The 15,004-nt window shown below is 37.9% G+C and overlaps 1 protein-coding gene across 6 annotated transcripts in view; it reads right to left on the bottom strand.

The window, feature by feature from the left end:
• Window positions 1–17: 17 nt before the first annotated feature.
• The window catches only part of BUB1 (BUB1 mitotic checkpoint serine/threonine kinase), a 310,629-nt gene continuing 295,642 nt past the window's right edge, over window positions 18–15,004 (bottom strand). For 5 of the 6 annotated variants that reach the window (XM_088148539.1, XM_088148512.1, XM_088148531.1 and 2 more), the window contains 12 exons: window positions 14,555–14,683; window positions 11,891–11,989; window positions 10,257–10,338; window positions 8,629–8,713; window positions 6,290–6,470; window positions 4,733–4,870; window positions 3,555–3,670; window positions 2,883–3,044; window positions 2,243–2,400; window positions 1,968–2,145; window positions 1,481–1,587; window positions 18–594 (listed from right to left, as the gene is read on the bottom strand). In XM_088148539.1, coding sequence (XP_088004665.1) covers window positions 399–594; window positions 1,481–1,587; window positions 1,968–2,145; window positions 2,243–2,400; window positions 2,883–3,044; window positions 3,555–3,670; window positions 4,733–4,870; window positions 6,290–6,470; window positions 8,629–8,713; window positions 10,257–10,338; window positions 11,891–11,989; window positions 14,555–14,683 — 1,631 coding nt within the window. In that variant the 3' untranslated portion in view covers window positions 18–398. The remainder of the gene's footprint in view (window positions 595–1,480; window positions 1,588–1,967; window positions 2,146–2,242; window positions 2,401–2,882; window positions 3,045–3,554; window positions 3,671–4,732; window positions 4,871–6,289; window positions 6,471–8,628; window positions 8,714–10,256; window positions 10,339–11,890; window positions 11,990–14,554; window positions 14,684–15,004) is intronic. The other variant, XM_025164221.2, reaches the window with a different exon arrangement.

The following is a 15,004-nucleotide window of genomic DNA, read 5'->3' as shown; positions in this document are numbered from 1 at the left end:
AGCACATTTTATTGTTTACAAACTATCCATAGGAAAAAAATGCTGGAGTATTTAGATATTTAGATGCGAGTTGCACAAACACTGACTTCTTCACCCGTCTCGATTTTCATTCTCAAGCTTTGGATCTCCTCATGTTGAATACATTTCTTCTCATCACTCCACTCCCTCTTCCCTATTTTTCTGCTGCCCAGTTTCAGAAAGAGTGTTCATCTCCAACGTTAATATTTTGTGAGAGGTATTAGCAAATGGAGGCCGTTTGTCAAATCAAACCATTAACAGTGCACTATTTAAGCAAGTGCAGCTCCATCCTTCTCCAGTCATTGAACCAAAATTAAACTGCCGCTTGATGAAACAATTACATTTCAGAACTTTTTCAGAGTTTCACAAGAGTCCAGCATTTACTTTCGTGATCGTTTGTTTTCAACAAGCCACACTGCAAGCCTGTTACGGAGAACCATTATTTTATTGGAATAAGTTCTTAAAAATAAGTCTCTCAACGTTGCCCGTAAAGCTCCCAAAGAAGGCAAGTGGTTGCAGTCTTGTATATTCAGCAAAGTAAAGAAGAAATCAGTCCAGACTTCTCCATTAGGAATCCTAAGGAATAAGGGGAAAAAAATAAAAACTGAAGCACCCTTCCCCAGATGTGGCCAGATATGTCTATCAGAACCAAGATCACAAGTGGCTTGGAAAGCTCTGTCAACCATTTCAGCAGAGGAAGTGTAGCTCTATCCAAAACAGGCTGTAGAATGAATCCCAAATCAGATTTCCTACTGACCAATACCAGCTCTGGGCTGTTGCATCAACAATAAAATGTTTCAGTGAATCCTCAGATTTCTTCTGGGTTTCAGAAACAGATATATACTGTGCTCTGATCTCCATCCCTTTATCTATTTTTGTCTTCTCAATGACATTCCACATTGAATTGCTACTGAATATGGTGAAAGGTTAAAGGATTCACTGTATTTCTAACCTTGGGAGCCCTTTACATGAAAAATAAATGTGCTGGACTAATCACCTTTTTTGCATTTATTCTATTGGCTGTCATAACTTGAGCTATTGGAGGGAATTACTAAAACTCCTAATGTTACTTTCTCTATCTATTAGCATAATCAGGATTTATTAAAAGTGCCTTAAAGTCACTCTGTACAGCACAGTTTTAATGTAGCACAGAAATAATAATATATCTGGGGAACACAATATTAGTGGCATTTAAGGGGCTTTTTTGTTTTGCTTTGGCGCTCTCCATTTACTGGAGTGTACCCTTAAATGTAATTCTTCATTTCAAAAGAAGAAAAGTTGCATACTCTTGCAGAAGATTCGAAGTGTACAAATAGAAATTGTCCAAGAACCCTGGGTTTCCCAAGTGTGATTATGGGAAAGGTTCATAGCATCTTCTGTAACATGCCAGGAACAATTCTACAGTAGAGACAATATATGGATCTGGAAAGTTATTACTGAAATAATGTAATTATAGACCAACCTCCTAAAGACACCGTCAGGTTTCCAGATCCCTTGCTCATTTTTTACTTTCATATATGTGCCAAATAACATGCAGTATGCTGTTGCAGCAATTCCAAAATAATCGGTCTAAGGAATAAAAACATTATAAAAACATTTATTTGTATTTAGCTTCAGTTGTTTAAAAAATCTACTTTTAATCCCATCTTCCCATGAGTATGATCCAATTGCAAATAATCCCCTTTCCCTGGTTTATTTTTGATACCCCTCTGAACAGAGTTTCTGGGCCAAATCAAGCAGGGAGCTTCAAGGCTGAACAGGATCTGAATTCAGAATGTTAGGCATGTTGATAATTACATTTAGTATTATTGTATAGCAGGTGTACTAAAGAAAAATATCTGAATGAAAAATTACATCTCTGAACTAAAAGTAATTTTTCACTATGATCAGCAAAGTCTGTAGTTACTAGTGACATAGGCTACATAGCATAGTATGAAGACCATGCATACCTGGTAATTCCATGGCTTGCCTGCCATCATTTCAATACATTGAAATCCAGATGTTGCACATTTTCCTGTGAAAGTAGTTCCTTCGGGAAACAGGTTCATGTCTATGCTTTGGCCAAAATCAATTATTGTCAGGCCATGAGATGTACCATCAATGTCACATGTGTCATTGTCCAAAAACCTTGTTTCAAAGCAATTAAGAATGATTACCATTAAGCAATGCAACAAGTCAGATTAACAAGAAAAGCTTTCAACAAATTCACAAGTGAGATACTTGCCTTTCACCAAATATAAAATTGTCAGGTTTAATGTCACCATGAATTATCCCACACTTGTGAAGCTCTTCTACCATGTGCAGGATTTTTATGGTGAAGTAGATAACCAGAGCTTGGGGCATCACCTTCTCTGTTAGTTTTTTGTATATATTTATGGTGTTCTGCAGAGGAGAGAGATGAGAAGGAGAAGTTTAAACATCACGTGGACAAATGGATATGCCTGAAATCCTATGCATGCTTATCAGACAGCAAATTCCACTGAGACTTTGGAGAAAAAGTGCACCCAACTGGTTTACAAGAATATACCCACCTAGAAAGATTTCACACATACATTCCACTAACAATGCTTTCTAAAAAGCTAAACTATTTTAATTTGGCCAAATAATATTTTCTGTTAAGGAACAACTAACTCTACTTGCAAATCATAACACATACATTCATCTGCTAGGGGGGGGTCCAAAAGGTCGTAGGTAAAAAAGGGGGTGGGTCTTCAATTGTGCAATCAAAGCAGCTTTCTTGACTCTCTTTTTACCCCACGCCCCCAAAAAAGGTGTCCAGGACCGCAACCCCACCTCCCTTCTGGTCTTTCAAACTGTGACCATGTTTGTGCATGAATATACATAAAGACCAAGGCCATACTTACCAGTAAAGTTCCATAACTGTAAAGCTCCCCAATTAGAATACTTCCATTTTGAAAGAAATGAGCACAGTAGAACTGGATGCAAAGGTGACGCATATCTGGCTTCAGCCTTTCAGTCAGCTGAGCTGCTATATAGAATTCCCAGGGGCTTGCATGCTTCTGTACCTATAAAGGCAATAAACAGTTCTGCTTCACTTAAATGCACAGGAGCCAGGAACCACATAGGAAAATTATTTTCTAATGTTTCAAACAACAATGGCCATAACACTGGCTGGAGTTTGAGGGGCACTTCAAAACGAGGATATACTGACCACCTCTCCCAAACCAGGTGTTTAGAACATTTTTCTAATCTAATCTAATTAATGACCCTGGCCAGAAAAACATCACCCTCCTGACTGCATAAAAGCAGAGTGTGTCCTATGCTATAGCATATGTTTCTAAGGTAGATATGGAACATCCCCGGCTCTACAGGTTGGATAGTCTGCAGAGTCTTACCTATCCAGCTTGTCCAGGCACCCATTTCTCCATTGCTAAATTCTAATCTCACATCAACTAAGCAATGCACAGGAGAGATTACAGGGACCAGAGATTCAAGAAATATGTTTTTTACTGGTCAGGCAGGTGGTTTAATGAATTTTTAAAGAAGATTTTGAAAGTTAGAGTTAAATATAATACCTTCAGTATTACTTTCTGGTTATTCTTAGAGTTGTCCATATCAAGGACGGAAGCTTGATACACATGTGCAAAAGCTCCTTCTCCAAGTAAGCAATCAATGTGGAAGGATGTGGATGCTGAATGAGGACAAGGAAGAAAGAAACATGCAGAATAGGTCTTGGAATATAGCCAGAATTACCCCTTTCCATCTAAATATGGCTCCTCTCAAATCCATCTACAATAGCCTCTCTAAAATTTCAGTGAAAAACAGGTGCCAAAGCACACCAGACCAAAGACCCCTATCATCCAAAATTCTGTTCCTACAATGGCCAAACAGAAGCACAGGAAGCACAGAAACAGGATACATACACTGGAGAAGGATTGCCCTTCTTTTTCAAGATCTCCAGCAACCCAAACCCTAAGTATATTGCCTCTAATCCTGGAAATTCAGCCAAATCCACATAGAGTTTTTACTATGAGAACAGAATGAATGAGATATGAATAGTTACCCTTCCCACAAATCAGGATAGAATTTCATTTCTATTATTTCTTTAAGTGTGTCACTTGTCCTATGAATATCTGCACACACTGAGCTTGCATGTAACGGGAAACCATAACAGTGTCATACAATAATGTTAGGCCCCTTCTTGCCCCACTTCTCCTTCAAGTGGGAAAATGAATTGGAAGTTAGTTCCATTTTAGCAGGTTCTTGCCTTGGAATGATAGTTTAAGTAATTTTTAGTCAGTTTTTTAAATGAGTCAACTGAAATTCTGGACTGCTTCTGTAGTTTATCAACTCACTAGAGTAACCTGCTATCTTTCACCTCCTGTAATTCCAAGCCGCTACAGCCAATGTAGTATGCTCCATTAAAAAAAGAAAAAGTATCACCTTCAATTACATAATTTCTTTTCTTTATATTCTGCAATTTTAGTTCTTGTGCTTTGGCAAGGATTTTTACAATTATTAAAACAAATCTTGCCTTAGAGTCATAAGTGAACACAGCCAAAACAATTGACATGTTGGCTTCATGGCAATAAAATCTTCCACAAAACTTTACTCCTTTAATGTATACAAGTACAATGCAGAGTCCCAATTTCTAATTTTATACTGAAACATGCCCAATAAACCATTAGAACAACCACTTTTTAAAGTCTCGCAGTTCTGAAAAGAATAATACTAAATATGTAATGGGACTTACCTAATTTGAGAACAGTTTTTGGTTTGACAACTGGAAGACCCGACGTCCAATGGAAAGTATTGGGATAAGCACTTATTGGTTTGGGCAGTCTGGACAGAAGCTGGAAGATTAAACTCTCGTCCCAAGGGTTCTCAATGACTTTGTAAGAGAATGACAACTAGTCAAGTTACTGACAAAAATCAGGGAAGTACAAGAAACCCTTAATGACAGGCATTATTAAAATCTGGAAAACTAAACCAAAACAAGACAAACCAGAGAAGAACACCCTTCAGATGTCTGGGCTTCAATTCCCCAAGATTTCAGCAATGGCCATGTTGATTGGGGAATTCTTTGGAGTTATCCACACATCTGAAGGGTGAAGAAGACTAGCATAAAGATCCAGAGCCAAGGAAATCCACATTCCTAGGTGCTGGGATGCAAGCAGCAGCATCTGGACACATACCAAGGCTCACTCCCTGCTAAGATACAAGAAATGATCTACTTAAGAATTTTCTATCTCCATCTTTCCTCTCTAAAATATTCCAGATGGCTTACAAATGCAATACAGGCAGTCCTTGGTTAACAACCACTTGTTCAGCAACTGTTCAAAGTTACAACGGTGCTGAATGAGTGGTATTTATAACCAGTCCTCAAAGTTCCAGCCATCCCAGCACCTCTGTGGTCACATGATCACAATTCAGGCACTTGGCAACCAGCCCGCACTTAACGACAGTTGCAGAATCCCACAACCTGATCGCCATTTATGACCTTCCCTGCAGGCTTCCCATGAGGAAAGTCAATGGGGAAGCCAGTCAGGAAGATTGCAAGTTGCTCCTGTAAGTTGCTCCCACTCCCTCTGCTTTTTCTCCTGAGGAGCCTGGTTATGGAGTAGGAGATCCCTGGGATCTCCTACTCCATAGAATATGCCTGCCCGGCTGTACTTGTGCAGCACCACAGCAGCTACCTATACACCTCCTGCACCCAGCAGCAACCACTCAGCCACTCTGCAGCAGCCAGTTACCTACCCTCCGGCCTGCTTGCAAGCAGCCCAGGACTTGTAACTTCCTGTCAGCTTCCCCACTGGCTTCGCTTATTGGAAGCCATCAGGAAGTTGTGAGGGGGTCCTTGCTTAACAACCCTGATCTTCACTTAACAACAGCAACTGAGGACTGCCTGGATTGCCATCATTAAGCAATGCAGTCACATGATGTCATGCTTTACAACTGCATTGCTTAGCGATGGAAATTCTGGTCCCAATTACTGTTGTTAACTGAGGACTACCTCTACAATACAGTAATCTAACAATTAAAAAACAAAACCTGGCTATAGACAAATTTAAAAACCAAGCCAAACGGTACTATAATTACTAGTAGAGATAAAGCAGTTTTTCTGTACATCCAGAAGTGGAGTTTTCTGTGCCCTTCATTGTCCTGGGATTTCAAATGTGCCAGGCTGTACAATAAACTATTCTTAGACACTATGAGGATTACCTCTTCATCTATTTTAGTTTAAGGAAAGCATTACAATTATTTATTGTCCCATGTTACAGCGGATGTATTTCCTGATGCAACATTTTACCTTTAGCTTGCATCTCTTGGACAGCAGGCACTGAAAGGGTATTGAATGGTGTAGAGGAGGCAAGGTGAGCAGCTTGAACAAAGTCTTCTGGGCTTTTCAGACATGGAGCAAAAGTTTGGTTGCATGGGTTAGCCCAGACAGTACAGTCACTCGTCAGGCCCTCAGCTGGCTGGCTTTCATCCTAAAGGGAAAAACCAAAACCTTTATCATCGTCATCATCAATTTTCTCCCTTTTCTTTAAACACTCAAGATGGCTTATATTGGAATGTCCTCTAATTTTATCCCCTCAATAACTCCAGGAGGTGGACTGGGCTGAGAAAGAGCATTTGGCTCCCAGTCCTCCAATGAGCAACATAGTCAAGTGAAGGTGTGAATCTGAGTCTCCCTGATCAAATTCAACACTGTGCTACACTAGCTCTAATCTTCATTATTCCATAAACTGCACCATTTTCCTTTTTTCTACATAAAAAGGGAAATGTTGAGTTTTCCGAAATTGCATTTTGTTCAATGACAGAAGGATAGTGCTACAGAAGTTAATTTTCTCTGATGAAACCCGGGCCTGCTTCTTCTGGCTATCCCACCCAGGTACACTGGAGCAGTCAGAGCCAAAGGGTTTCTTAACAAACAGCAACTCCATCTTACTGGGATTCAACTTCAGCTTGGCCCAGGGTGCGGATGTATATCTGGATATCGTCAGCATATTCATGCTATCTCATTCCAAACCAACAAATGATCTTTTCCAGCAGCCTCATGTAATTGTTAGAAAGCAGACAGAGAGGGAAGAGCCATGTGGCATCCCACCCTGTAGCAGCCGCTCCTCTGACCTCTCCTTCTACACCATCAACCCTACACTAAGAAAGAAGCAGAACCACTGAAGAAGAGCGTGCCAACTCCTAACTCTGATAGACTGTCCAGAAGAATATCACGGTGGTTCTGAAAGCTACTGAGAGAACAAAAAGGACCAGAAAGGAAGCTCCTCCCATGTCAGGATCCCAGTGTAGGTCATCTACCAGGACAACTAATGTTGTTTCTATCCTATGCCCTGGTCTATGTTGTGTATAAGTAGCAAATTTATCAATTACACAGGTATTCTTATCCCAAACAGTATTTCTCAAATAATTAGACTGAATTTGAGTAAGATAATATAAAGGGTTAGGGTATATTATTGAGTAAGATAATATGTTTCTCTAGACATTGATAGATAGGAATCATTAAACCTTACCCTTTGGGGTAGGATAAGCACTCTTCAGCTGAATGTAATTACCATAATAATTTGTATTTTGTGTAGAATTCCTATACACACATTTTAAAATATTTTCAAAAATTTAATACAATGTTTTGTAAGTTTTTATGGGGTTCTTCAATTCCAAAGTTATCTCTAAAAAAGATACAATTGTCAGTTAGAGGGGGATTTGGATTTTCTGAATCTTGAATTATAGCATGATGCATACCTTTTGATCTGGGTGTCTTCAGTTAGTGCATATTCTACTTTCTGGACCCTTTTGGAGTATTTGAATATAAATCCCTTAGTTAATTGGATTGTTTTGGGTTCAAAATGTAATAGATGTGCTGTATCTTCTCTTACTCTTTATGATGATTTAAAAACATGGCATATTATTTCTGGAAAAAATGTGTTTTGATCCTTGATGCTATGGGATAACCCAGTCCTCAAATTTGATTACCAAAACCAGTTTTATAAAAGATCTGGATGGATGCTGGGATTTTCTCAGATTATGGCTTATACAATTTTAGACTTATTGGACTCCATTGTTTGTACAGAAAAGGAATGAGATGCAACCAGAATAATGCTTCATTAAACATACATTTTTTGTAATATCCTAAAATTATGATGTCCTAGAAAGAAGTATTACTTATATTAATTTGATTTTGAGACAAAGTTTAATATTTTCACACATTCTTTTGAACTATATACTTACTACATTTGACAGCTGGACACGGAAATGGATTCTCCGTGACTCTGTTATTGCCATAAGATTAGTTCTTCAAATTGAAAAGACAAATTTATGACCCCAATTACCTAGTGGATTGAAGACCTGATGTTACCTGCGACTTATAAACAAGTTGCCCTTAGATGTAGAGTACAATTACAATTACAATGAAATATGGTCATCTTTTCTTTAACTGTTCTGTAAAATTTCATACTCACATAAACACACACATATATATAGATGTAGATACATGCACGCACACCCACACACAATTTGTTATATTTTTTTCTTTTTTGTTATTCTTTTTGATATTTTATTTTTTCTCTTCTGATTTGTTTTATTAAATATGTAAAGCAAAAAAAAATAAAAATTAAAAGGTGATTTGCTTACTCTTGGTTTAGCAAGAGTCAGAGTGCCTGTAGAACGTTCACCAAATACTTTGATAGATGTTGACTTTGGGACTGGTTGCGCGAGCCTAAAAATGAAAGGAAAAACATTCAGAGTCATTCTTCAAATGAAACATTTTACATACAGTAAATTTAACTGTCCATTAAAGCAGTTATGTTCAGGAAATCAGACCTGCTATAATAACAGAATCTAATACATCAAGAATAAGTAATCTGCAGGTCCTCCAGATGTTTTGGACTCCCAATTCCCAACACAGCCAATGATAAGAGATTACAAGAGCTGTCCAAAACATTTGAAGAGCTCCCAGTTCCCTGAAACTGACTACAGCCCAGTACGGATAACTGGTGATTACATGAAAATATCCATGTTATTTTCTTGACAATATCAAGGTGGTTTGCCATTGCCTTCTTTCAAGGTTTTTTTTTTTTCAATTTCTCAATCTAGTCTATATTCTTCCAGTTTCCTAGTAGTTAGGTGGGATTTCCCATCCAAGCACTGTTTGTCCTTGCATAGCTTTTTCAAGATCAGCCAAAGTCAGCTAGCTACTGCCAGTTGCTGTAACAATGTATAGTACAGGAGAAGTAAACATTTGCTATTTCAAGAAGCAAAGAGTGATTTTTTTCTCTAGCTGGTGATGCAAGAAAGCAAAGAAAAAGGGCAAAGATAAAGATGATTACTGTAATGAGAAACTGAAATCTTCATTCAGCAACATGAATACTAGATATAATAGTACAAGTAGTCCTCAACTTACAGTGGCAATTGGGACTAGAATTTCTGTCGCTAAGCAATGTGGTCATAAAGCACAACTGCATTGCTTACCGATGGCAATCCCTGCAGTCCCGATTGCCATTGTTAACTGAATCCCACGGTCATTAGGTGAGGCAACTTCTTGCTGGCTTCCAACAACCAAAGTCAGTGGGGAAGCTGGTAGGAAGCTGCAAGTCCCAGGCTCGCAGGAAGACAAGTGGCTGCTGCTGGGTGGGGGAGGGAGTGAGGAGGTGGATGTGCGGGAGGGTTGGGGAGGTTGTGTGGGGGTTCCCAAGAGGCACCAGGGAGGGTGCACGAGAGGCACTGCATAGGTTGGGGAGGTTGCGTGAGGCACTGCGCGGGTCAAGGAGGGTGCACGGGGGTGCGCAAGTGGCCAGTGCAGTGCGAGCACAGAAGGGCTGGGGGAGGGCAAGAGGGTGGGAGACACTTACCCCAGCAACTTGTGATCTTCCCTGCTGACTTACCCTTTGACTTTCTAGGAAAGCCAGCATGGAAGGTTGCAAATGGTGATCGTGTGATTGCAGGGTGCTTGGCAACCAGTCATAAGTGCAAACAGGCTGCCAAGCACCCAGATTGTGATTACATGACCACAGGGGTGCTGGGATGACTGCAACCTTGAGGACCAGTTGTAAGTCTCCTTTTTCAGCACCGTTGTAACTTTGACCGATCACTGAACGAATGGTCATAAATCAAGGACTACCTGTAACAATTATCATTGCAGAATTTACAAATAAATAGGTTTACAGTGTAATCTAATACAAACTAATGCTCAATTATAAAGAGCATTCTTTGTGATAACGGACACTGATTTCTACAACCCTATCTTACAAATTTCAACTTACTCTGTATTCTCATCCTCAAAAATTGTAAAAGCAGGTAATGCAGCAGGAGCACCAGGCTTAATGGTGACAGCCTCACCTGGATCTAAAAAGGAAAACAAAAAAGGAAAGAGATTATAGCTTTACATTTTCCCCGCATCTGACTGAAGCATCACAAAGGCAGAATATATATATCCTGTAACTGCTTGAGCTACTGCCTCCTGGACCAACTATAGCTTCCAAGTGGTCTTCAGGCTGTAAACCAAGCTGCAGTTGTCCAGTCTTGAGGTCACGAAGGCATAGGTGATTGTGAGAACCTCCAGATCCAAGAACTATCACAATTGGTACACAAGTTATAATTGTGCAAAGGCCTCCCTGATCACAGCTGTTCCCTGCTATTCAAACAGTAGCAGTGGATCCAAGAGGATGCCAAAACTGCAAACCAGTTCAGGATGAGGGAGCATGACCCCATCTGTAACTAAAAATGGAAAGTGGTTACAGTTGGCTTCTGCATGCAGTTCAAGGTGCTTGTTGTGACCTTTAAAGCCCAACATGATTCAGGGCCTGATATATTCAAGACCACCTTCTCCCATTAGTGTTTGTGCATGCTCTGTAAAATCTGGAATGGAGGGCTTCCCCCAGAACCCTACTCCTAAGAATTGTTTCCATCAGGAACCATGGAGGAGGACCTTTTCTACTGCTGCCCCCCTAGAACAGCATTTCCCCAGTTATCAGGTTTCCCTCCCACCCAATTAGGATTTTAAAAAGCCATTAAGACCTGGCCTTTAGAGTCTGATTAAAATTTATTCTTTCCTTCAGTGGAAATACTGGATTGTTTATTGGTTGTTGTCCTTGATGCTTTTGCGTAGCTGTAGTTTAATTTTTCATTGCTTTTAATTCTGGCAGTGCATGGAGGAATGTTAGCTAATAAATTGCATATGATTGGAGTGGCATATAAGCCCAAGAAATAAGCAAGTAAATAAACATCCTTGACTTCAAAATACAAACCTAACCAGATATTCTGATTAAGTTAGATATATAATTCCCTCATAATAGGCAAATAATTTTTTCTTTCTCTTTTAAAAGCCAGCATTAGGCATGTGTATTTCCCAAAGATTTGTCACTATAAGAAACTAAACAGACAAAAACATGCTCTTGAACTAGTAAGTAATATGGAATCTGGCTGCTACTTAACTTATTAAAAATCTACAACAATACCTAAAATTAATCCTCACTTTTGCTAATATAAAGAATATGAGATGTATCTTTACTGGCTCTGTTCTCTAGTTCACAAGGGATGGATAACACTGCTCAAAATAGATTTATACTTTAAACATAATGAGGGAAGGAAGAAATGAGCTCCCATTCATTGTTTTTAGGTCCTTCGGCTTTAGCATCCTGAAATCACTTTGCCAGAGGTTAATCCAATTAAGACTGCCTAACAACTCTTACAATCTAACAGAAGATTCTTGAGAATTTGCGGAACTTGGGGCTCCAACTTTATGTTGAGGTCTCTCCTGTTTCACCACATCTATCAATAGTAACCATGCTGACTAGGATGATGGAAGCTGTAGTTTCAACCCATCTGGAGATTCCCAAACTGAGGAAGACCAGTGAGAAGATACATCTGTTTATAATTTGTAGGTAATGATATTTACCTTTGTTTCTGAAGAAGGCCTCAACATCTTCTTCCTCATCTTCTGAAAGTACAGTGGTATCTTTTAGAGAAGACACTTGAAACATATCCATGATGAAACCTTGGTAAGTCAAGGAAAAATTCAAATTAAAGGACAGGTAAAGTAAAAAAAACCAAGCACAGTCCAAGAAGGCAAAAACATTGATAACCATGGAGGTATTTAGACCTTTTGAAAAAGCATGTTTTTATGAAAACTGGATGATTAACAACTCACATTTTAATCAGGTTTTATCATGGTTATTTAAATGTATTTATGGATTATTGGTGCATTTTGTTTTTCTTATTACTTATTAGTTTGGATAATCAGTTTCCCCATTAGTTGGTTCAATCAAGATACGTCTGGAAACTGTATGCATACACACACACACACACACACACACACACACAAAGACATTGGCATCTTTAGTAAATTTGCTTAGTATGTTAACTATGGAACACTAACAAATGCGCACACAAAATTGTCATCTCCAATCCACCCTTTCTTTTGCAACTCAATGCTGGCTAAGAGATGTAAGCAAATGTGGAGAAGAACAAAATCCACTGAAATTAAATCAAGAGAGCAATTAATAGCAGAAGGATATCGTTGTCAATGGTTTCCCCATTTACAGTTATCAGAAAGATTCAAAATGGACAAGATGATTTATGGTATGGAGCAAAGTAAGACAAAGTATGAAGTACAATTGTACACTGATGATGAACACGTAATTATTAAAATGTATAAACTTTTGTTGAAATTCAAAATAGAGGAAGAACAGGTTAAAGAATGTATGATAAAGTGGGCTAAGAATTTTGATTATAGTACAGGTGGTCTCCGGGTTAAGAATGCCCGGTTTAAGGACAACCCATAGTTAAGAATGGAGCCTACTGTAGCAAAGTTCGTTGGTTATCGATGGTTGAATACACAATGGTTCAAGTTAATTACACAATACTACTTATATAGTATTATATAATAATACTGTTCCGACTTACATACAAATTCGACTTAAGGACAGAACTTGGGAACGGAACTCATTCTTAAACTGGGGACTACCGGTGTACAGATGGATGAATGGGAAAATATGTGGTTAAAAGGGTTGAAATTTACATTGTGTTATGACCTTAAAGATAATTTTTATAAAATGATGTATTGTTGGTATATGGTGCTAGAGAAATTATCTAGAAAGTATAAAGGTACTTCAAATGTATGCTGGAAATGTGAACATGAAGGGACATTTTATCATGCTTGGTGGACTTGTAAAAAAGCTTTAAAAAATTGGATTTAAATACATACATTGATATAGAGGACTTTAAAGATTAATATTCAATTGAAGCCAGGACTTTTCCTTTTAGGACTACGTGATAAACACTTAGAAAAAACTCATGGAAGATTATTTTAGTGTTTGATTACTGTAGTGAGATTATTATATGCACAGAGATGGAAAGATTCAACACTACCCACTATACAGGAATGGTTGGTGAAATTGACAGATTTTGCTGAGATAGATAAACTAACTTCTTTGATTAGAGAAAAGAAACTATCTACATTTATTGGTGATTGGAAACCTCTTATGGACTTTTTGCGTAAAAATGAAAAAAATGAACTTGTGATTTATGGCTTTGATGATTAGACAGGATAGATTATAGAAAGAAGAGAGATATGTTGCAACCACAGAGTAAGAGAGAAACTTGTAATTGTACTTATAACAGCAGTAAAGAAAATCAGAAGCTACTTCTTTATATCTTTTTTCTTTCTTTTCTATTTTTTTACTTTGTCCCCTTTCTTGCACTTCTCTTTGATTTCTTTTTCTTTCTTTTCTCTTTCCTACTTTGTATTAGTTTCTATCTTTTTCAAAAGTTTCAATAAAAATCATATTTAAAAAAGAGAGAGAAGGAGAACAAAACCCTTAGCTACATTTTCTGATAAGAACCACTGAGGAAAAAGAGGAGGAAAACTACTTTACAGCTGTTTTTGGTAAAGAAGTCTGCATGTTCTAATTACATTTAATGCTTTGTTTTAATTAAACAGAAGAAAGGAAAAGAAAAAAATTATATATATTAGAGCTTCTTACACATGTATATGCATATATAAAACAAATGTTTTTGCTATGTCAAACATTGTTATGTTCTGGGAGGAATTACATACATTAGGATTTGAGACAGGGTTTAATATTTTTGGACATTCCATTTTCTTTTGAAGTATGTACCTAGGACATAGAAACTGACTGCTGGACAATGGAAATGGATCCTCCATGTCCTTTTATTGTTATGAGACTAGTCCTTCAACATTGGAAAGATAAATTTATGGCCCTATTATTCTGTGAATTGAAGACCTGATATTACTTGTGAATTATGAATGAGTTGCTTACAGGCAGAAATTATATTTATGGATGATTACAATGAAAGATGGCTATCTTTTACTGAAACTGTTGCATAAAACTTTATAAACATATATGTCCTTTCTAATCTACCTAATCACCACTTCCAGATTTTTTTCCCTGCATATCCCATTGTGTGCATTGTAAGGCAGCTACTCACTCACCTGAATGGGCTTCTTCATGCATGCTTACCAATCTTAAGAGTCTATAAAACAAGATTAAACAGCCCAATAAATGTCCCACAATCTTGTTTAAAAAGGCTTTATACTTACCCAAGGCTTCCTTTGTGTGAACAGTAGGAGAAGGCTGTACTTTAGATGGAGTTGCTTGCATTATGCTTGATGTATTTGGAGTGGCATGACGGTGATTAAAAAAGACTGAAGTATTTCTGTTATCTGGTACTAGAAAAGCAATATAAGAATTTGACAGAGGCACACAGAAGTGTAAGCTTACAGGAGCTGCTACAGATTCATTCTTACTCCTGCTGCAGATATGACACAACAGTAACAATGGAAGAAAGAGTAAAAAAAAAAGTCATTTCTTTGATTTTTGGATTGATATGCCCCCCACTTTTTTTTTAAAAAAAAGATAGCTCCCAAAACTGATGAGACATTTAAGCTGTAACTTCCCATACAGTCATAACAGTAGCAAAAATCTCACTGAAGGTAAAATGCTTTAACCCTAACTAAAGAGTAAAAATATATTAGCTGAGTTTTATTTAG

Source organism: Python bivittatus, unplaced genomic scaffold (genome assembly GCF_059951505.1).
Source record: "Python bivittatus isolate LINGU-HERP-01145 unplaced genomic scaffold, Pbiv_v1 ctg000020_np1212, whole genome shotgun sequence".
Taxonomy (NCBI): domain Eukaryota; kingdom Metazoa; phylum Chordata; class Lepidosauria; order Squamata; family Pythonidae; genus Python; species Python bivittatus.
The sequence above is the reverse complement of the archived record's forward strand: the minus strand, read 5'-3'. Positions and strand labels throughout refer to the sequence as shown.